The sequence below is a fragment of the Cyanistes caeruleus genome, chromosome 7 (assembly GCF_971803275.1).
Source record: "Cyanistes caeruleus chromosome 7, bCyaCae1.hap1.1, whole genome shotgun sequence".
NCBI classification, from domain to species: domain Eukaryota; kingdom Metazoa; phylum Chordata; class Aves; order Passeriformes; family Paridae; genus Cyanistes; species Cyanistes caeruleus.
In genome coordinates, this window is record NC_141707.1 from 35805475 (window position 1) to 35822887 (window position 17413).

A 17413-nucleotide genomic window follows, 5' to 3' on the forward strand; every position below is an offset into this window, starting at 1 on the left:
AAGGGCTTTGTATCTCATTCCCTCAAACTGGTGAGGAAATGGTGCTGTGAACAGAGAGAATAAAAATTGCAGTGGGTGTTGCCTTCACACACAGTCGTCGTTCTGGCTGAACAATTTTAACTGTTGATATGAAATCTTCATTTGAGTAAACTCTCGGCTAAATGTCAAGCTGCAGCCATTCTCCCTGTAAGTGTGTCTTTGAAAGCATCGTTATTAATATTACTGGTATTATTTTATAGGACTTTTGTCATGTGAACAGCTCATTTCTCCTTGAACAGTTCATTTCTCTAACTCCAGAGGGAAAACTTCTTCATTTAACTTAAAAAAAATCCCTCTTGCTAAAAATGGAGAAACAAAGAATAATTTAAGGCACACAGAGAGAAAATGTGTGGTGTCCTGAACACCAAATCACAATGTGATAGCAGACACGGGTCAATGGTTTTATCCATACCTATGTTCCTTGAGATAAAACTGCTCCTAACAGGGCTGCAGAGGGTGCACACAACTTGGGAAATGCTTCTCATTGCTTAAGCTCTGGAAAGTGAGGGATAAGAAGAGTATCTGCTGGCAAGAAAACCAGCTGAAAAAGCCAAGTTATCTATAATGGAAGGGTTCTATAGGCAAACAGCAAATAATGCTGCCCATCGCCACATGCCACACACAGAGACAATTATTTCCAATTTGTCAGGAGCTGCGTTTTCTATATTAATATATATATTATATTAATATATCTTTATATATATTAGATAATATATATTTTATATCTTCTATACTCTATATATTAAATATGTATTTCTATATTCCACTGGCAGGGCTTCATTTTTTCACCCCTACTGTGACTAACCCAGGGTCAGAGCTCCGTGTGTGCGTGTTCCCAGGACAGGGTGGCCGTGCCGGGTGTGGGGACCGAGGGTGGACGTGGATGTGTCAGGCTCGGAGCTGTCCCTGTGCCGGCAGCTGCTGCCATGTGAGCTGCCAGCTCCGCTCCTTCCTCAGCCACCGAGGCCTCTCGGTGACGCGGCCGGGCTGGGCCGGCTGCGGAGGTGGAGGCACAGAAAGGCGGCTGGGCTGGGAGCTGGCCGGCTGGGAGCACAGCCCAGGAGCTCAGCAGAGTCGCTCCCACATCCCTGCGGGGCACGGAGGCAGGTGAGTGCGGCTGGCTGGAGCAATCCCCCGGGAGCGATCCCGCTCCGGCCGGGGCAGCCGCAGGCCTGCGGGGCTGACGCCGAGCTGCTGCGGACGGGCCGCGGCTCTGGCCACGCTCCTTCTGCTGCTGCCTGCTCGGGGAGCCTCCAAAGGCTTTCACGGGGAGTTTAAAGCGGGTTTCACTCTGCTGGCTCAAAGCAGGGTGGGATCGAGTAACCGCAGCATAAAGCGTCCGCTTTCCAAACTCCGCAATCTTTTTAGCGAGCCCCGGTAAAGTTTCGATTATCACCGAAGGGAACATGCCTGAGGGAACGGTGTTACAAGTTTCTGTCGGCCTAATTCAGAAAACAATCCTGTCCTTCTTTCTCTTTACTCATTTTTAAAGTGAACTGGCCGCAATTCAAACAGCAAGAAACAAAGAATGAAATAAATGGGGAAAATTCCAACAGCAAAAAGTGTAATGAAAGAAATGAGACAAATTCCTTGAACGTCACCCAACATAAAATGAATCTCAGCTGCTCATTAGAGACTGCTGAGCAGGGGATGTTGGCAAATTAAATCAGGGGAAGTAGAGGGAGGCACAGGAAAAAGAGTCGATTATCTAAATCTCTTATAAACTGCAAAATGTTTTTTCAATATTGAAGGTAGTAAAAATATATTAGTGGCAAACAGCAAAGCCTCCTTATGCACTTAAAATAAAAAGCAAGGAGTCAGGCATAGCAAAGGAATGGGTAAATAGAGAGTACACCACTGTGTTTTCAGGATGGGTTAACAGTGAGTATTTCTCATCCAAGGTAGATCCAGGAGTTTCCCTCCTTGCTGTCTCTGAAAAAATTCCCACTTGGATTCCCCAGGTTAATTCAGATGTTGTTGGGTGTTTGAGTGCTGCTAATCTGGGTCAAGGAGGTGTTGTCAGAGGCAGACAAAGTTTTTAAAGCTCTCCCATCTGCTTGTTACCAGTGTTGTACCAGCTTGTTTTTCATCAGTGCTCTTTAAAATGCTCAGTTTTGCTATTTTTTCACTTGAAAGTATCCTTGCTGTCTGAGAAGGTGGGGAGCAGGGAATGTACCAAAGCCAGTCTGCCTTGGAGGCAGTATGGGTGGGAAATCAACCCTGGGACCTGCTCCAGAGGTCACCACTGGTCTTTGGGACTGCCCCAAGGAGAGCAATTATCAGGCATTGCCAACTGATGAATTCTCAGCCATTGCCTACGGCTCTGGTAGCAACACACACTGGAGGAGGTGAATTGTCACCAAGCTTCACCTTGCCCCTTCCTGCAGGAACCTTTGGGATGTGAGGAGATTTGGCCCATGGGCTGCAAAACCAAACCAAGTCACGACTTGGAGGTTACCTTTGTCACAGGCAGGGAAGGAAAATGGGCAAAGCCAAGCAGCTGATGTTGTTACTGGAAAGGGGGCAGGAGAGGGAGCTGGGCAGCTGCTCAGCATGATGGCTGTCCCTAGAAATAGTCCCTGGAAATAGTCCTCCATGCAGCAGAAAGAGAATAAGATGATGGTATGGGAATGTGGCTGTATCAGGAAGAAATTGTTCCAAGCCCATCTTTCTGCTGGTGTACAGGGGAGGAGGAGATGGCACCGCTGTGTATGACATTCTCATAAACAAGTGAGGAAGATGTGGTCTTGATGAGACAGGTATTGGGTGGGTGGAAAACTGGTTGCACAGTTAGAAAATTTGTCAGAAGTTCACTACCAGAGAGGGAGGAGATGGCAAATATGGACCTGAGCCTGTTGCTTTTGTTTCTGTTTACAGTTTGAAGGAGGGATGAGACTGTGCTATTTGATGTGCAGTTGGGAGGGACCTGAGTGCAACAGAGGCCAGATTTATATTTCAAAGGGATGAGAGAAGCAGTCTGGAAAAAGCCCATGATTTGAATTCCAGTGGTCATGCTGGTGAGTGAAGGCAGTGGGTGCAGGGTCTCAGTGGGGCCAGGGAACCCATCCTGGCTGTGAAGGGAGCCAGGAAAACCAGCAGCTGGGAGGGTTTTGTTCTGCACTTCAGCTGGAGGCTGTCCAAAGGGAGCTGTAAGAATAACAAGAGGCTGGGATGTGACCTCTGCAGGAAAGCCAGAGGGGATGGTAAGAGACACCAAGGAGATGCAGTATGTCCTTAAACACGGGGCCTGTGAGGAGGGAGGGGGTTCCCCTTTCTCCTTGCCAGGTAGGACAAGATGTGATGAACTTAAAATTGCTGTTTAAGAGAGGATAAAGACATCTTTGTGTATTTTTTAAGGTATAGACTGACACTTCCCTGGTAACATGCTTTGCCTTCCCCACTCCTGATTCCCTGTAAGCCTGGTTTAGCACATCTATTCCAGTAACTCACGTGGCTTTGGTGAATTAGCTACTTCACACATGGGAATTGTACCATTATCTTCAGAAAAAACTAGAAAAATAAAGTGCATTTATAAGGTTTTTATTGTTTTCACTCCACCATCAGCATTCCCTTTAAGAACATCAAAAGATTAAAAAAACAGATAGAGACATCTGCCAGTGTCTCTGGAGATGAGTGTTGCACTTTCTTCTAATCCAGACCCAGGCTTTGGAGTCTCTCCACGACTTCACAAAAGAGAGGATTTTTTTTATTTTGTATTTAAGAACCATAGAAAGACCCTTTTACTGTGTTGTAAGAGTCCTGTGTCAGCAGAGTTAAAAAATGCTGGCACTTGCTCTGCACAGATTAAAGATGATAAATTACCCTTTGCTGTTTGGAACCCATTTACAGCTTCTATTGCCAGGTTGTGTAGCACTCCGAGGCAGCAGCAGGGCCGGGGACGTGGTGCAAAGTCCGGCTGCAGGCTGGGTTTTCCCCTCCAGCACTTTTCATTCCTTCTCTAGCCCTGAGAGAAGAGCAGCAGGGAGCAGCCTGTCGCCTCCTGACACCCAGCATGGCATCACCCATGAGGAGTTTGCTCGCTGATCCCGACAGATACCTCCAGTCATTCCGCCTCTTCCTGGAGAGGTCCACGGAGCACCAGAGCATGCAAGAGTTCATGGAGAGGCAGCTGCCGGCCGTGATAGCCAGGTAACACCCAGGTGACCACCCTGGGCCTGAGGACAGCCAGGGCCATGGGGTGCTGGCCCCGGGGGCTGCCTGTGAGAGGCAGATTGCTGTTCCCTGTCCCATCTGTTGGCCTCTGATAGGGCTTGGCTGGAGATGCCATGTGCACACGCGGCGCTCCGGGACCGAGGCTCGCGAGGAGGAGATAAGGCTGCATTGTTTCCCTGCACACAAACACAGCTGGCCCTGAGTCAGTCTGAAATGCAGGAACAGATACTGCCTTCTAATATCAAACTTGATTGAAAGCAGCTTTTTAAAAGTAAGCTTTTTTCAGGTAATATTTAGGGTTTCTCTAGGATGGCTGGATGATGGTCCTGCTTTGCCTGCCAGTGTGTGTCCTTTGCTGGACCCCTCACTTTGCAGGCTGGCTCAGGAGCAGGCAGCCAGCATCAAATCCTGGCTCTGGGGAGCCTCTTCTCAGTGCTCAGGGTTTCACAGCTCTGCAAAAGCCTCACTCAGGGGTTTTAGGAGCATTACACTCTCCCCTCTCCCTCCCCATTTTGCATAATGCAGAACTTCTGCAATAATTTTTGAGCTGCTGGTCCAGACCCAGAGGGCTCTGTGTTCCTCAGAGCACAAACATGGAGAAATCATGTACTTGCTTCTGCTTGTATTCCCTCATAACAAAAGCAAAATGCCACCTCTGCAAACTGCAAAAATAATTGGAAATCGTGAATATCCAAAGGGAAGGGTTCTGAATCTTATCCCTCCTGCCCATCCACAGGCTTGCCTGTGTGCACACACATTACATTTGGGTTTTGCCCTGCAAATTTTAGTCTTAATGGGATCTCCAGTGTCTCACATCCTGCATGGAACCCACTCTACTGGGCAGCTCTCTGAAAATGTATAAATAATGTTTTTCAGTGTTGGAAATGGGAAGTCTACAATCAATGTTCTAAGTGTTGGTGGTGGATCAGGTATGTATGGAGTTCAATATTGATATGTTTTTGCTTTTTTTTTTTTTTTTTTTAAAGAATAGAGGACTAAAAATTGCAAAAGGAGCAGAATGGGAAATAAGTCTTTCCTTGATACGTCAGCTCCAGAGGACAGGTGGTGTTAGCTGGTGTGTGACCACATCATCTGAAAACAGCTTGTGCCTCCCCACTCTGATTCCTCTATGTCCTCCACAAAAAACTCACCTTCTACATCACCACTCCTCAAAGGCAGAGAGAAGTTTGAACTGCTTCATAGGGTTTCTACATAGAAAAAACCCCAAACAAACAACCCCCCCCAAACAAAACAAAAAACCCAAACAAACAAAAGAAAAAACCCCAAAACCCCAAAAGCCCTCTCCCAAACCCCAAACTAATGTCTTAGATTGCTCAGAATATTGCATTTTTACCTGAATTACAACTATTGTCCCCTGCAACTCTTTATTGAGGTGATAACTCCCATCATTGCTCTGTGAGAGCCATGGCTCAGTTCTGCTTTTCTGTAGGTTTTTGCTGACCAGTCCCAATGTGCTGCTGTCCCCCAAAACACTGGAGCTGCAGACAAGCTCCAGAAGAAATCCAGAAGAAACCACAAATAATAAGTCTTTTATCTTAAGTTCACTGAGTGGAAAAACAATACCAGTAAGATCAAGTGGCTTCTTTTCATTAAATCTCTGCCTAAGTGCCCCCATAATTAAAACCTATGTTTCCTTCTCTGCCCATTAAGTTGCCACACTTAAATTTTATATGAGTAGTTAATCTAGTTTAAATGCTGTAGTCATGCCATCACCAAGACTAACCTCAGTTTTGTCAGTCTCTCCTCCATAGAGTAATTGTATGTAAATGGTGGGCATTAGTTATAAAACAGTGTGACAGAGCAGAACATTGCTCTCCAAATGAAACCATCCTTCTGAAAAAAAAATAAAGGGAAGGGAAGGGAAGGGAAGGGAAGGGAAGGGAAGGGAAGGGAAGGGAAGGGAAGGGAAGGGAAGGGAAGGGAAGGGAAGGGAAGGGAAGGGAAGGGAAGGGAAGGGAAGGGAAGGGAAGGGAAGGGAAGGGAAGGGAAGGGAAGGGAAGGGAAGGGAAGGGAAGGGAAGGGAAGGGAAGGGAAGGGAAGGGAAGGGAAGGGAAGGGAAGGGAAGGGAAGGGAAGGGAAGGGAGGGGAAGGGAGGGGAAGGGAAGGGAAGGGAGGGGAAGGGAGGGGAAGGGAGGGGAAGGGAGGGGAAGGGAAGGGAAGGGAAGGGAAGGGAAGGGAAGGGAAGGGAAGGGAAGGGAAGGGAAGGGAAGGGAAGGGAAGGGAAGGGAAGGGAAGGGAAGGGAAGGGAAGGGAAGGGAAGGGAAGGGAAGGGAAGGATGTTTTTAACAGGAGCACTTATTGTGGTACTTCAGTCCCTGGCCAGAGACAGTCCATTTTGCCACCAATCAATAATGGGTAGGCAAAGCTCACTTTGTGATGTACAATATCCCCAAATCACCCACTCCATCTGCTCACTGTTTTTTTCTAACCACGGGTCCTTATGAGGTCAGGAGGGAGGGATTCCCAGATCCCTCCAGCTGATCCTGGCTGGTGTGGGAGGAGGCACAGAAGGAAAGCATTTCCTCTCTGCTTTTCCAGCTCGGGAGACAAGAACCCATTAACTGCAGCATCCTATCCCATTACACCCACCCCAACACCGCTGCCTCTGCTGCAGCCGCTGCCTTATTGAGTTCTCACTCCAGCGCGCCTCATTCTGTACCTTTAAAAACCATAAAAGTCATCAGCGCTGCTATAAAGTAGCAACTGGGCTATAAACTATCCAGTTACGTAAAATGTTTAATTAGAAACTTAATGGTGAACATAGTGGTAGCCTTTAAAAGGTAATTGTGTTGGAGAGTTTAAATAATTCGGATAGCCTAATTGCCAAATTGTTGATAATGCAAGCTGCCACCGATCTGACTGTAAAATGCCTCGGGACACTTGTTTGCATATAAAAGAGCTCAGTGAAGTCAGTTAAGGCTGTAGATTAAATTATGAATCAAAGAGGTGTTTTTTTTGGTTAAAAACAGTACAAGGGTGATTTGGCCACACAAGAGTAGAAGGGAATATATTAACCTATCTGTGTATGGAAATACAAAATTCTATTTATTTTTTTTTTTAATCAGGACCTGCACAGCCTTTTCAAAGAACTAAATAATTTTATGGATAGTTGGTAAAGCAACCAAAAATCAAACTATTGGAGTAGTTCATTACAAACTCTGTGTTCCCAAATTTTACCATGGTGGACTACAGACCACAGGGCTTGCAGTGATAGCAAAGCTGCAGCTATTTCTGCTACCTCGGAAATTCAATTTCCTTCCCTCAAAGAACGTGCTTCCAGAGATGCCATGCAAATGTGGTGCTGCTGGTTGCTTTAAGGAAGACACAAAAGGCTGAAAAAAATGCAGCTCTTCCTCACTTTGTATGTTACATCCTCTGGGCATTAATTTAGTAATTTAGTGCCCAGTGTTTTCTTGTTCCTCAAATATTCTGCACGATGGAGCTAATGCTGAATGAACTCTCACCCCCTGGTGGGAATCCAGGGCTCTGAAAATGATGAGGGTGGGCAGAGGCTGTGCAGGTTCTCTCCTCCCACAGCCCCTCAGCAGGGGCCTGTCTGGCCATCAGAGTGGTCTTTCTTCAATACAAAAATTTGTTTATTTGTAGGGAATTTTATAACATGAAGTTTTGTGCAAGCACAAGTAAATCTTCCAGGACAAAGCTCAACATTTACTTGTAACATGACCCTTGGATCTATCATTCACTGTAGTTACCTTCTGTTTCACTTTTTCTTACCTTAATTGATTCTGATGTTATTTTTTCCACCTAAAATCTATCCAAGTACAATAAGCAGAGGTTGGAGAAAGTTGAGCAAGCCAGCAGGATATTGTCCCTGGACCCATGCCTCAGTCAGAAATATCATTCCCCTGAGTTTCCTGCATTGCAGATGGGGTGAAATGGCTGAGAATGATGGAGCTATTTTTAAATTTTGAAATCTTGGATCTACTGGTACATCCATCAATAAAATAATTACAGCTGGCCTGAGCAGTGTTTAGAGAGAACTCTTCCCCAAGAAAAACTTGAAATACAGTCATCTCTGGGGTATTCTGTAAACAAGGGTTAGCTAAACACAAATGGTATGTGCTGTATTCATCATGCTTTTGGGAAAAGTCACAGGACACATAACAACAAACAGATATGAATATTGTCTCTTCTTCCAGTGTAAACACATATTCCCATTCCCTCCCCCACATGACCTTGTTACCAGTGAGGTGCCTGGCTAAAAATGTTCCTACTGACTCCTCAGAAATCCTGCCAAGTTTGGAGCCATCAGAACTGGCACCATGAGAGTTGTGTAGGATCTCCCCTCGAGGTTATACCATGTCCAGGAAAAAAGAGGTCAAGCATGACTGGTTTCCCCTTGGCCTTGGTGCCAGTCAGAGAAAAGAAATGAAGAGAGTTAGGGCTGATATTTACATTTTTCTCAAATCCTAGAGCTCAGTCTTCAGTTACAGCTTACTGAGAATACAAAGCAGCTGCTTGGACCTGTGTGGTGCATCTGTACAGAAAGGGTAGAAGTCAATCTGCCAGGCTGGGGATGTGATGGTGGTGGAGATTTCCCTTGCCTGAGCTTTGTTTTCATTCTCTGCTTTGTGTCTCCTGCTTCTTTAGGTGAGATGGACTTGCAGATCCTCTCAAAAATCCGAGCCAGATATCCTGGGGTCACCATCAACAATGATGTGATAGAGCCAAGTGCTGACCAAATCTCCAAGTACAAAGGTATTTTTACATTAAATAAATTAAATTTACATTAATTATTTTACATGCATTAGAAAGTGTTGAAAGGTGGATGACCCTATGTTCAAATTCTTTATTGTCAGAACTGTCTCTTAAAAGTAAAAATATTCAAAATGTCATGCTTTTTTTGCCATCATTGCTTCTCAACAATGTTCACTCATTAAAATCTTTGTCTCTCTGCAAAGGACTCTGCATGGCAAATGCTTGGCTAGACTGACTTTAGAAACTGAACAAGGTGGGAAGTGATGGGTGGTTCTATGGAATGGGGTGAAATCTCTGCATTTCAGAAACTTTTTCTACTTCAACTTGTGTTGAATCAGGATCCTTCCTCAGCATCAAAGGGAAAATTTTAGTGTCTCATGGTAATTCTCCCACATCTTAAAAATCGTTTCCAACAAGTAACTAAACCTCACAGTGGGGTGCTAAATTAGTTCCCAGGCTTTGAATTAGAAAACACGGAAAGGAAAGCAGGAGTGATAGATAGGAAAGGCTTTTGCCGTGTGCTCTGCGGCTCAGAGCTTCTCTCCTTCCCCCAGCCCAAAGGTCTAAGCAGCGTTCCTGAAGGAAAAGGAAGCATTTTCCGAGGAGGACTGAGTGTTAACGAGGGTACTTTGATCAAATTGCCCTACAAAGTGAGCATTAAATAGCAAGTCACAGTTTGATTATCAGAATTCACCCCGCAGGTGCTCCTGGTGCAGAGGGAGGTGACACCAGCCCTGAGCACACCTGGCCGGAGAGCTGCTGAACCCATGTGCCAGCGAGAAATGAACTTCATCAGCAGAGTCTCTTGCTGGAAACGCTCCAAACCGTAGTAAATACCAGGCTGTAAAACCACACTGTAAATCTCCAATCCTGCTCTTGCTTAAGTCCTTAAAAATGAAGCATTCACAGTGTGAACTGGCTTGTGCAAGTCCAAGGGAAAAAAAAAGCAACAACCCCTTTCTCCCTGCAGAGGTAGCTCAGAATCACTGGAAGCACCAAAGGCTCCCAGGAAAAACCTAATATTTTTGTATCTTTCTCAATTTAACACAGACCTGATCTTTTAAAAGATGCCTTCTGCAAAATCCCTGGAGCTTCTACATTGCTGCTGAAATGGTGAAGGGTGGGCAACACAATATCTTCTCTGTTTATAAGACAGTTTGTGCACTTGAACAAAGGTTTTCTGTCCTGTCTGGGCCACACTGGGCTGGATTTGCTCTGAATCTTCCCAGTGGTCCTACCATCTAACACAAATTAACTGGCAGTCCTATCCTACTGCATTGAGTTTCTTTCCAGAAGAAAGTTAAAGAAAATATAAAATGTTGTCCTTATTCCAAGTTTTACGCTAAACTAGAAATTAAATATTCATCTCAATTTTTTTCTTTAAACTTTCTTATTTGGTAATTAATCATGTCCCCAGTAGCTACCATTAATTAGGTTTCTGAGGCCTAAGATTTTCTGTAGAGAATTAGGAACATTATCTGCGCCTCTGAGGATTCAGTAGTTATGTTTTCTGCCTCACCAAATGCTTTCTCGGTGGGAAGGAGAAGCTGAGCTCACGAGAGAAACTCCCTACTGGGATGTGCAGTGATGACAAACTCAGGTTTGTCTTAAGCTCTGGCATGTGATGGAGGCTTTCCTCAAAGCCTCATGGACATGCTGTGGCTTTCCTTCATTCCTGGTGGAATCCCTTGGTGGCCATGGTTGGAGTGTTGGTGGCCCCAGGACTGAGCTGCATCACCAGTTCAGGCAGCCCAGTTCTGGTGGCACCCATCAGGTACACAACCAGCTTCTGACTGGGAACAGAATCTGGGGTGAACCCAGGGGAAAAGGTAGGAAAACTTTTCATAATGGCTTGAGATGAATATTAAAGCAGAAATTTACCATAATCCCATAATGAATTTGCACTTCCTAGAATTTGGACTTCAAAGGCCCAGCCTGGAAAGCAATTCAGTTTCCTTCCCTGTTCCTCCTTGCAGACAGACCAACAATTAAACTGAATCAGCTTGCCCCAGATTATTGGTGAGGGGACAGCATCTGATTCTGAGTTTAGAAGAGCAAATTAAATCTGAACTGCCAGTGCTGGGCCCGGTGGCTGATAAATGGAGGCTAACAGAGTAACAGTGGCAGTGTCTGAAAGGGGTGGCCCCTTTCCAGCCCCAGAAGAGAGGAGATAAGCACTGATGGAGCGTTTCTCATCTCCCTGATGGGGGTGTGTCCAAATCAGAGCCCAGGAGGAGAAACATTGTCATTAGTGGTGTAAAGGCACTGGTCTTAGCAAGCCCTGTTGTTCTGAACATGTGCTCTGTAGCTAAGGCTCAGCCTGCCTTTGGGCCATGTAAGTTTTAAATGGATGCTAACTCCAGTGAAGCACAGGAACTGAATCAGGGCCTGCTTTGTCCTGGAGCAATCCTGAGCGCCAGGCAGCATCGCAGTCAGATGAGCTCCATATGCCAGCAGATGGACATTAGTGTTCCAGCATCCCCTACATTATGAAATTATCTCTCAGTTTTGCTCCCATAAAAACAAAGGGAATGTAGCGATGAGCCAGGCCCTCAGTGTAACTTATTCTTTGAATCCACCTCTCCAAATTTCTGTTTTCCTCAGTTGCTGAAGTGCATTGTCCTGAGGTCTGAAGATGCCATGTGTCACTCCTTAAAGCTCTTTGCTTTAAAACACTGTCATCCCTTTTGCCTGAAGCAGTTGGTCAGAGCTGTAGGATTCTGAAAAATTGTTTCAACACAGAAGCAGCTGAATGTCAAGAGATCGATCCTTGCTTTTGGAACAAAGCTCCTTCCCTCTCCTGCCACCCCAGTTACACAAATTCAGAAGAGGACATTCACTTTATCTGCCCTTCTCAACCTTTTAATTGTGCTTCTCAAATAACCCCCTGCTTTGATCCATCCTTGAGCACTTGTTTTTATTTATTTTTTATTTTGGGGAAAAGCCCCCACTACGACTCCTGCTTATCCATGTGGGTTTTGTGTGGCACATAATTGCTGGGGCCATCAGTCCTTCTATTCACTGTGAAATGTGAAATGTGCTGCTCCTAACAATTGGTCCCAATCAACATCTTTTAATTCAGCTTGAGCCAGGCATGGGGAAGAAATTGCCTTTTTCTTTTTTAGCTCAGGTAAACACTGGAGGAGCCCAAATGAAGGAGCAAAGGGAAAAGCATTAGACTCTCTTAAGATTTTGTCCTATAAAGCCCTCTAATGCCTTCTCTTCACATATGGGCTCAAGGTTTTAGATATTCCACTGTTGCGTTAAGCTGGTACCAAAACTCTCTGTCTAAATATGGGTTTTGGATGTATTAAAGCTCTGAGTGGAAATCAGCCCCATATTTGCAATTGAGATAACTCTGTCCTACCTTCTCCTCTATTTCAGAGCGTGTGGCTCGGGCATCAAACCTCGAGAACACAAAGTTTACCTGGCACAATGAGACAGCTTATGAATATGAAAGTCGAATGAATGCAGAAAAGAAGACTAAAAAATGGGACTTCATTCACATGATCCAGGTAAGAGTCTCTGCAAAGTAAATGTTGTCAAACACTCAGCTGTTAAAAGTATGCATGAAGCATGTGACCTCATTATCCACTCATAGGGGAAGAAAGGTGAGTTTACTTCCCAGTAATTTGAAGTGCTTTAGCATAAATAAACTGCAAAAATGAAAAGCAGCTTTGAGCACAGTAGTCCTATTAACCAGGCTGTGGGTGGCAGTCAACTAAGAATACATTTTAGCTGGTGTCTTCAAAAGCTCCTTGTCCTCTCCATGAAATTGTCTTTGTATGTCCAAGTTCACTGGAGCTTCCACTGAAGAAAGGCAAATCTCTTTATCTCAGGTTGTTGAATGAACATGAGCTCGGCCCTGGCAGTGCAGGCAGGGCATGAGAGCCCTGAGCCTGCAGTGTGAGCCCACTGCTCACACCTTCCTAATGTGCCTCAGTGTCCCTGCTTTTCTGTCAGGATTGTCCCCATTTGGTTCCTTTTGACAGTGGTTCCAGTTATAATAGTCACCAAGGTGGCACTGTGTGTCTCTAAGCATCTCTGCTTTTTTTCCAGATGCTCTATTATGTGCAAGATATCCCAGCAACTATCCGGTATTTCCACAGCCTCCTGGAATCGCAGGGGAAGCTCCTCATTATCCTGGTGTCAGGTGAGAGCTGCTCCACCAGCGCTGCTCGGTCAGGAAAGGGCTCTCAGGCCCTTTGGGGTTCCTGTGTGTAGCACAGGCCATGGAGGTGAACAGACATCCCCCAAAACCTTCACACTGTCTGTGTCTGCGTGGCTTGTAAAGACCAAGGATGAATGAGCCAAAACCCCCACATCATGAGCACAAAACATCTTTCTCTGCCCTTGCCCATCCTGCAGCCTGTCCGGTGATGGATGGCAGCAGAGGCCCCGCAGCAGGAGCGCCTCCATCCCACAGCTCTCACTCACAGGAGCCCTTCAGCCTCTGCTGTTTGCTGGAAAAGGCTTTCCAGGCTGGGCACTGCATTTTCTCTCCCAGAGTCTTGTGGCATTAAGCAAACAGCTACGGCGGGGCTCGGAAGTGCCATACAGCAGGTGTTGGAGCACATATGGTTCATTTTCTTTTCAAACTGCCCATTTCCTTAATACCATCATTTTGGGTACAAAACAGAGTTCTTAGGCTGTTTCAGATCTCATAGAGATGCTCAGTGGTCAATCCAGCAGGAAAATGTTGGAGTAAACGACAACCTTTTAATACTGTGGGCAAGGTATGCCAGAGACAGTGCAATGGTGGAGTCTAATTTGACTCTAGAAAGCCTTTAATTTGCCTCAAAAGCTATGAAAATTTCAGCTGTGTAAACAGCCACATCTAACAACTCTGAAAGGTATGTTAAGCATTATTTGTTCAGAGGTTTAAGCTTAATTTCTCACTGAATTCGGCCACGTCTGCAAATGTGATAAAGTTCCTTTTATTTTGTTCACAAAAGATCCACTATGAAGTGACACTTCTGACCTGAATTCATTAAACTACTTTTTTTTCCCCAAATGCTTTTGGTTTGAAGTGTTTTCAAGCAGTTTACTACAAGAAATCTGTATTTAAAATGATTTTTAAAAACTATTCATATTCTTCGGCTGAACTAGAATAGATTGTAATATAAGACTAATGCTGATTACCTGCATATAGTTAATTAAAACTCTTTTCCAGTTTAACCTGTCCTTTTGGATATTCATAAAATGTGAATATAGGAAAGAATGTGTGCCTATTCAAAATTAAAATGATTAAAGTTCTGAGTTCATGAAGAGCATTTGAAGTCCTCTCTGAGCCAGATGACTGTTTTCTGATGGAGCAGAAATTGCTGGGGGCAACAAAAAAAGCAGGAGAGTGAGGAGCAGGACTCAGAACAGCAGAGAGGAAAGGGAGGGGAAAACCTTGAGGAAAGCAAGAGAATAGAGAGGGGAAGGAAGTGCCATGAGAATGAGCACTGAAGGAGTTACTGTAAGATCATCAGAACAAAGCTCATCTCACAAAAGGTAATGTCATCTGCAAGGCAAACACATCAGGGTGTGTTAGTTAAAAGGCAGCCTGGGAGCAGGGTTGGTAGCAGAGGGCTGGGGTCAGTCTGTGGGGGCTGCAGGGAGAGCAGGAGGTGCAGGGGCTGTGGATCTGTTGACACTGCCTTGCAAACAAAAGCAGTGCCATATGCTGAGCCTTCCGAGAGCCATTAGAATAATGCTGCGTTCAGGTGGGGGATAATTGCTCGGCTCAGAGATGGCACTGAGTCACACAACACTGACACCAGCACATTTCCTGCAATTAGTGCTCTGCATTCAATTTCCAGCAGGTGAAAGAAAATATTGTAGTCTCTCTTCTAAACACCAAATTGTTTATTTGACTATAAATAACTGTTTGCAGATAAAGCAACTGTAAAACCACGAGTAACTGGTTTAGTACCTAGGGAGAATTATTGTTGTAACTTTCAAGAGCTGCTCAAAGTTATTTTCATCCTGTCCAGTCATTCTGAGTAATCCTTCTAAAAATTATTCACAGTAGAAATACCAAATCAGAGATCCAGGCTGGGGGTAAATAAAGATGTGAAGATGTATGTGGGGACTTTTCAATTTACCCATCTGGTTTGCTTTATAAAATGTCTCTTGAGAGAGCTGCACAAGTGTGAGTTGCTCTGGCCTCAGTTGGAGGCTCAAGGAGGGGTGCTGGGGCTCCAGGGTATTTTCCCACCCACTCCTGAAGCCCCCAAACCTGAGGAACAGAAGTAGGGAGGCAGCCAACTCCACCATGCCCCAGGACATTTCCCAGCTCTGGAAAGATCCCACTTGCAATGATGGCAACTGCTAAAAAATCCAGACAATCAAAGCTGGTTTCAAAGAGTGTTTTTCCTTAACTCTAAGTGTTTTTCTGGTTGTTTATCTCTCAGGGAAGAGCGGCTGGGAAACGCTGTGGAAGAAGTATGGGTCTTTTTTTCCTTTAGATCTTTGCACTTTTGTTTCCTCTGCTGATTTGCCAAGGATGCTGGATTCAGCTGGGCTGAAGTACCAGCTCTACGAGCTCCCATCCCACATGGACATAACGAGCTGCTTTATTGAAGGGGACAAAGATGGGGAGCTCTTGCTGGATTTCCTGACAGAAACACTTGATTTTGCTAAAACTGCCCCTCCTGAACTAAAGCATCAGGTAATGGAAGAGTTAAGAAAGCCTGGGTGCAGTGAAATCAAAGATGGGAAGGTGATTTTCAGGAACAACCTGGGTGCAATAGTGATTGAGCCATGAGTTAACCTCTTCTCCTTGATCCAAGGCAAAGAGATACAAACTTTTAACAGCTGAAATGCATTTTTAAATCTTTTATATACAGCTTAATTTAGTTCAGCACTAAAAATAATTTTTGGAGCTTGTTAAGAAATCAGGATTAACATTTGTTGTTATAAGATAGCTTTAATACTTAATTACCTCTACACTAACCTATGAATGTGTAACTCACCAGGCAGTAAATGGTGCTTTATCATACAGATGTTGTGTATGATATATGTGAGCTATAACTCAGCCCATCCACTCAGGCACTGCAGAAACCTAACCATTTCCTAAGGAATAATCCAGAACTACATGTGGTTCCACCATCTTCATTGAAAAACCCTCTGCAGACTAAAAAAGCAAATTGCAATTTCTTGGTGCAGCTGGCAGGAGCCCAGGTTCAGAGTGACCAACATTGGGTGGATCTTTGATGGGATTTCTTGAGCTTGTGGCTTCAAGATCTCATACCTGCAGCTAGGGCAAAAGTGACCTCACACCTGCATGCTCAGTGCTCCTGCCTCTGGAGCACCTCTGTTTAATGGCACTGCTTCCCCTTTCTGTATTTTTACTTTGTGATGTGTCTGCAGAGCCAGTTGTGTGCCAGGTCCATAGAGGCACTACAAGAGGGAAGCAAGGGAAGATGGTTGAGGCACAGGGATTGTAACAATTATATACACAGGGATTACAACAACTGTCCTGGAGAGGTGGACTTCAGTGGTGAGCCCTGATGCAAAGTCTTTGTTAAGAATCAGCTGCTGCAGTCACACAGAGCTTTTTTTTTTTGTATTTTTAATTAACCAAAAAAATCATTCTAGTCCCAGCCTTCCCCTGGCCTGTGAGTTTTGTAATAAGGAAAATGTAAAAATAAACTCTGATACCAAAATGACTGGTTCCAGTAGCAATTTTTCTTTTTTTTTTTCCATTTTCAATGGCATTGTGTCAGGTGAATTTGTTTACTGTACAGGATATTCAGCAAGAAGGGGTTTCACCTCCTCAGCCTCTTCTCCATGTGAGGCTGTTGTGGTTGATGCATTTGATTTGCTAAATGATTTTATAGTTTTCAGAACTGTTTTCTCTCTACAAGGCACAATACATAGTGGGATTCAATAGAGTCGCTTGAATGGATTTAACAGCCTGAATACTCGATTTATCCCCTGAGACAGGTGTGATTTCTGCCATTGAAATAATTTGATTCAGTGTTGAAATGGTTTACTTTAGGTAATACTTTAGCTGCAAGGAATTATGTTTTATTTTTGCACACACATTTCTGATACAATATAGATTATCAGTGATTTGAAGTGATTTCAAGAGATCATACTGGGTGTAATGGCTGTTTATATTTATTTTAGGGCAAGTATTTGAAGCACAAGCTTTTCCTGGTGCTCAGATGTTAATTCTGGTGAAATTTAGAATGTTTCCATGATAATCCTCTGTTGGACAGAGCAAAATCTATTACCACTTTAACCTGTTCTGTGCACAGGCTCCTTTGTTAGAAGACCTCAGAGTATCTGTGAGCTGTGGTGGTCAAGTGCCAGAGCAGGAAAGAAAGAAAATCTCTCATTACAACAGATTGCTGCATGCATTTCTAATGGGAAACAAATTAAAGTTACATTTATTTTGGTGGCTCTTTTGGGCTGTCAGTGACCTTTTCTAAATGGAGCTTGCAAAGCAGGTGACTGCTGAATATTG

General features: G+C 44.5%; 1 protein-coding gene across 3 annotated transcripts; it reads left to right on the forward strand.

The window, feature by feature from the left end:
* The first annotated feature begins 947 nt into the window (after window positions 1-947).
* Window positions 948-16607, forward strand: LOC111932325 (histamine N-methyltransferase-like). 3 transcript variants are annotated; one of them, XM_023931388.2, is made up of 8 exons: window positions 1197-1416; window positions 2917-3056; window positions 4002-4188; window positions 5089-5141; window positions 8845-8952; window positions 12337-12467; window positions 13012-13105; window positions 15354-16607. In XM_023931388.2, the coding sequence occupies exons 3-8, from the start codon at window positions 4052-4054 to the stop codon at window positions 15704-15706; spliced, it is 876 nt and encodes a 291-aa protein (XP_023787156.2). In that variant the 5' UTR covers window positions 1197-1416; window positions 2917-3056; window positions 4002-4051; the 3' UTR covers window positions 15707-16607. The 3 variants fall into 3 exon arrangements, with proteins under 3 accessions (XP_023787157.2, XP_023787156.2, XP_086752738.1); XM_023931389.2 differs by lacking the exons at window positions 1197-1416; window positions 2917-3056 and adding an exon at window positions 948-1146; XM_086896612.1 differs by lacking the exons at window positions 1197-1416; window positions 2917-3056 and adding an exon at window positions 3246-3324.
* Window positions 16608-17413: the final 806 nt, after the last annotated feature.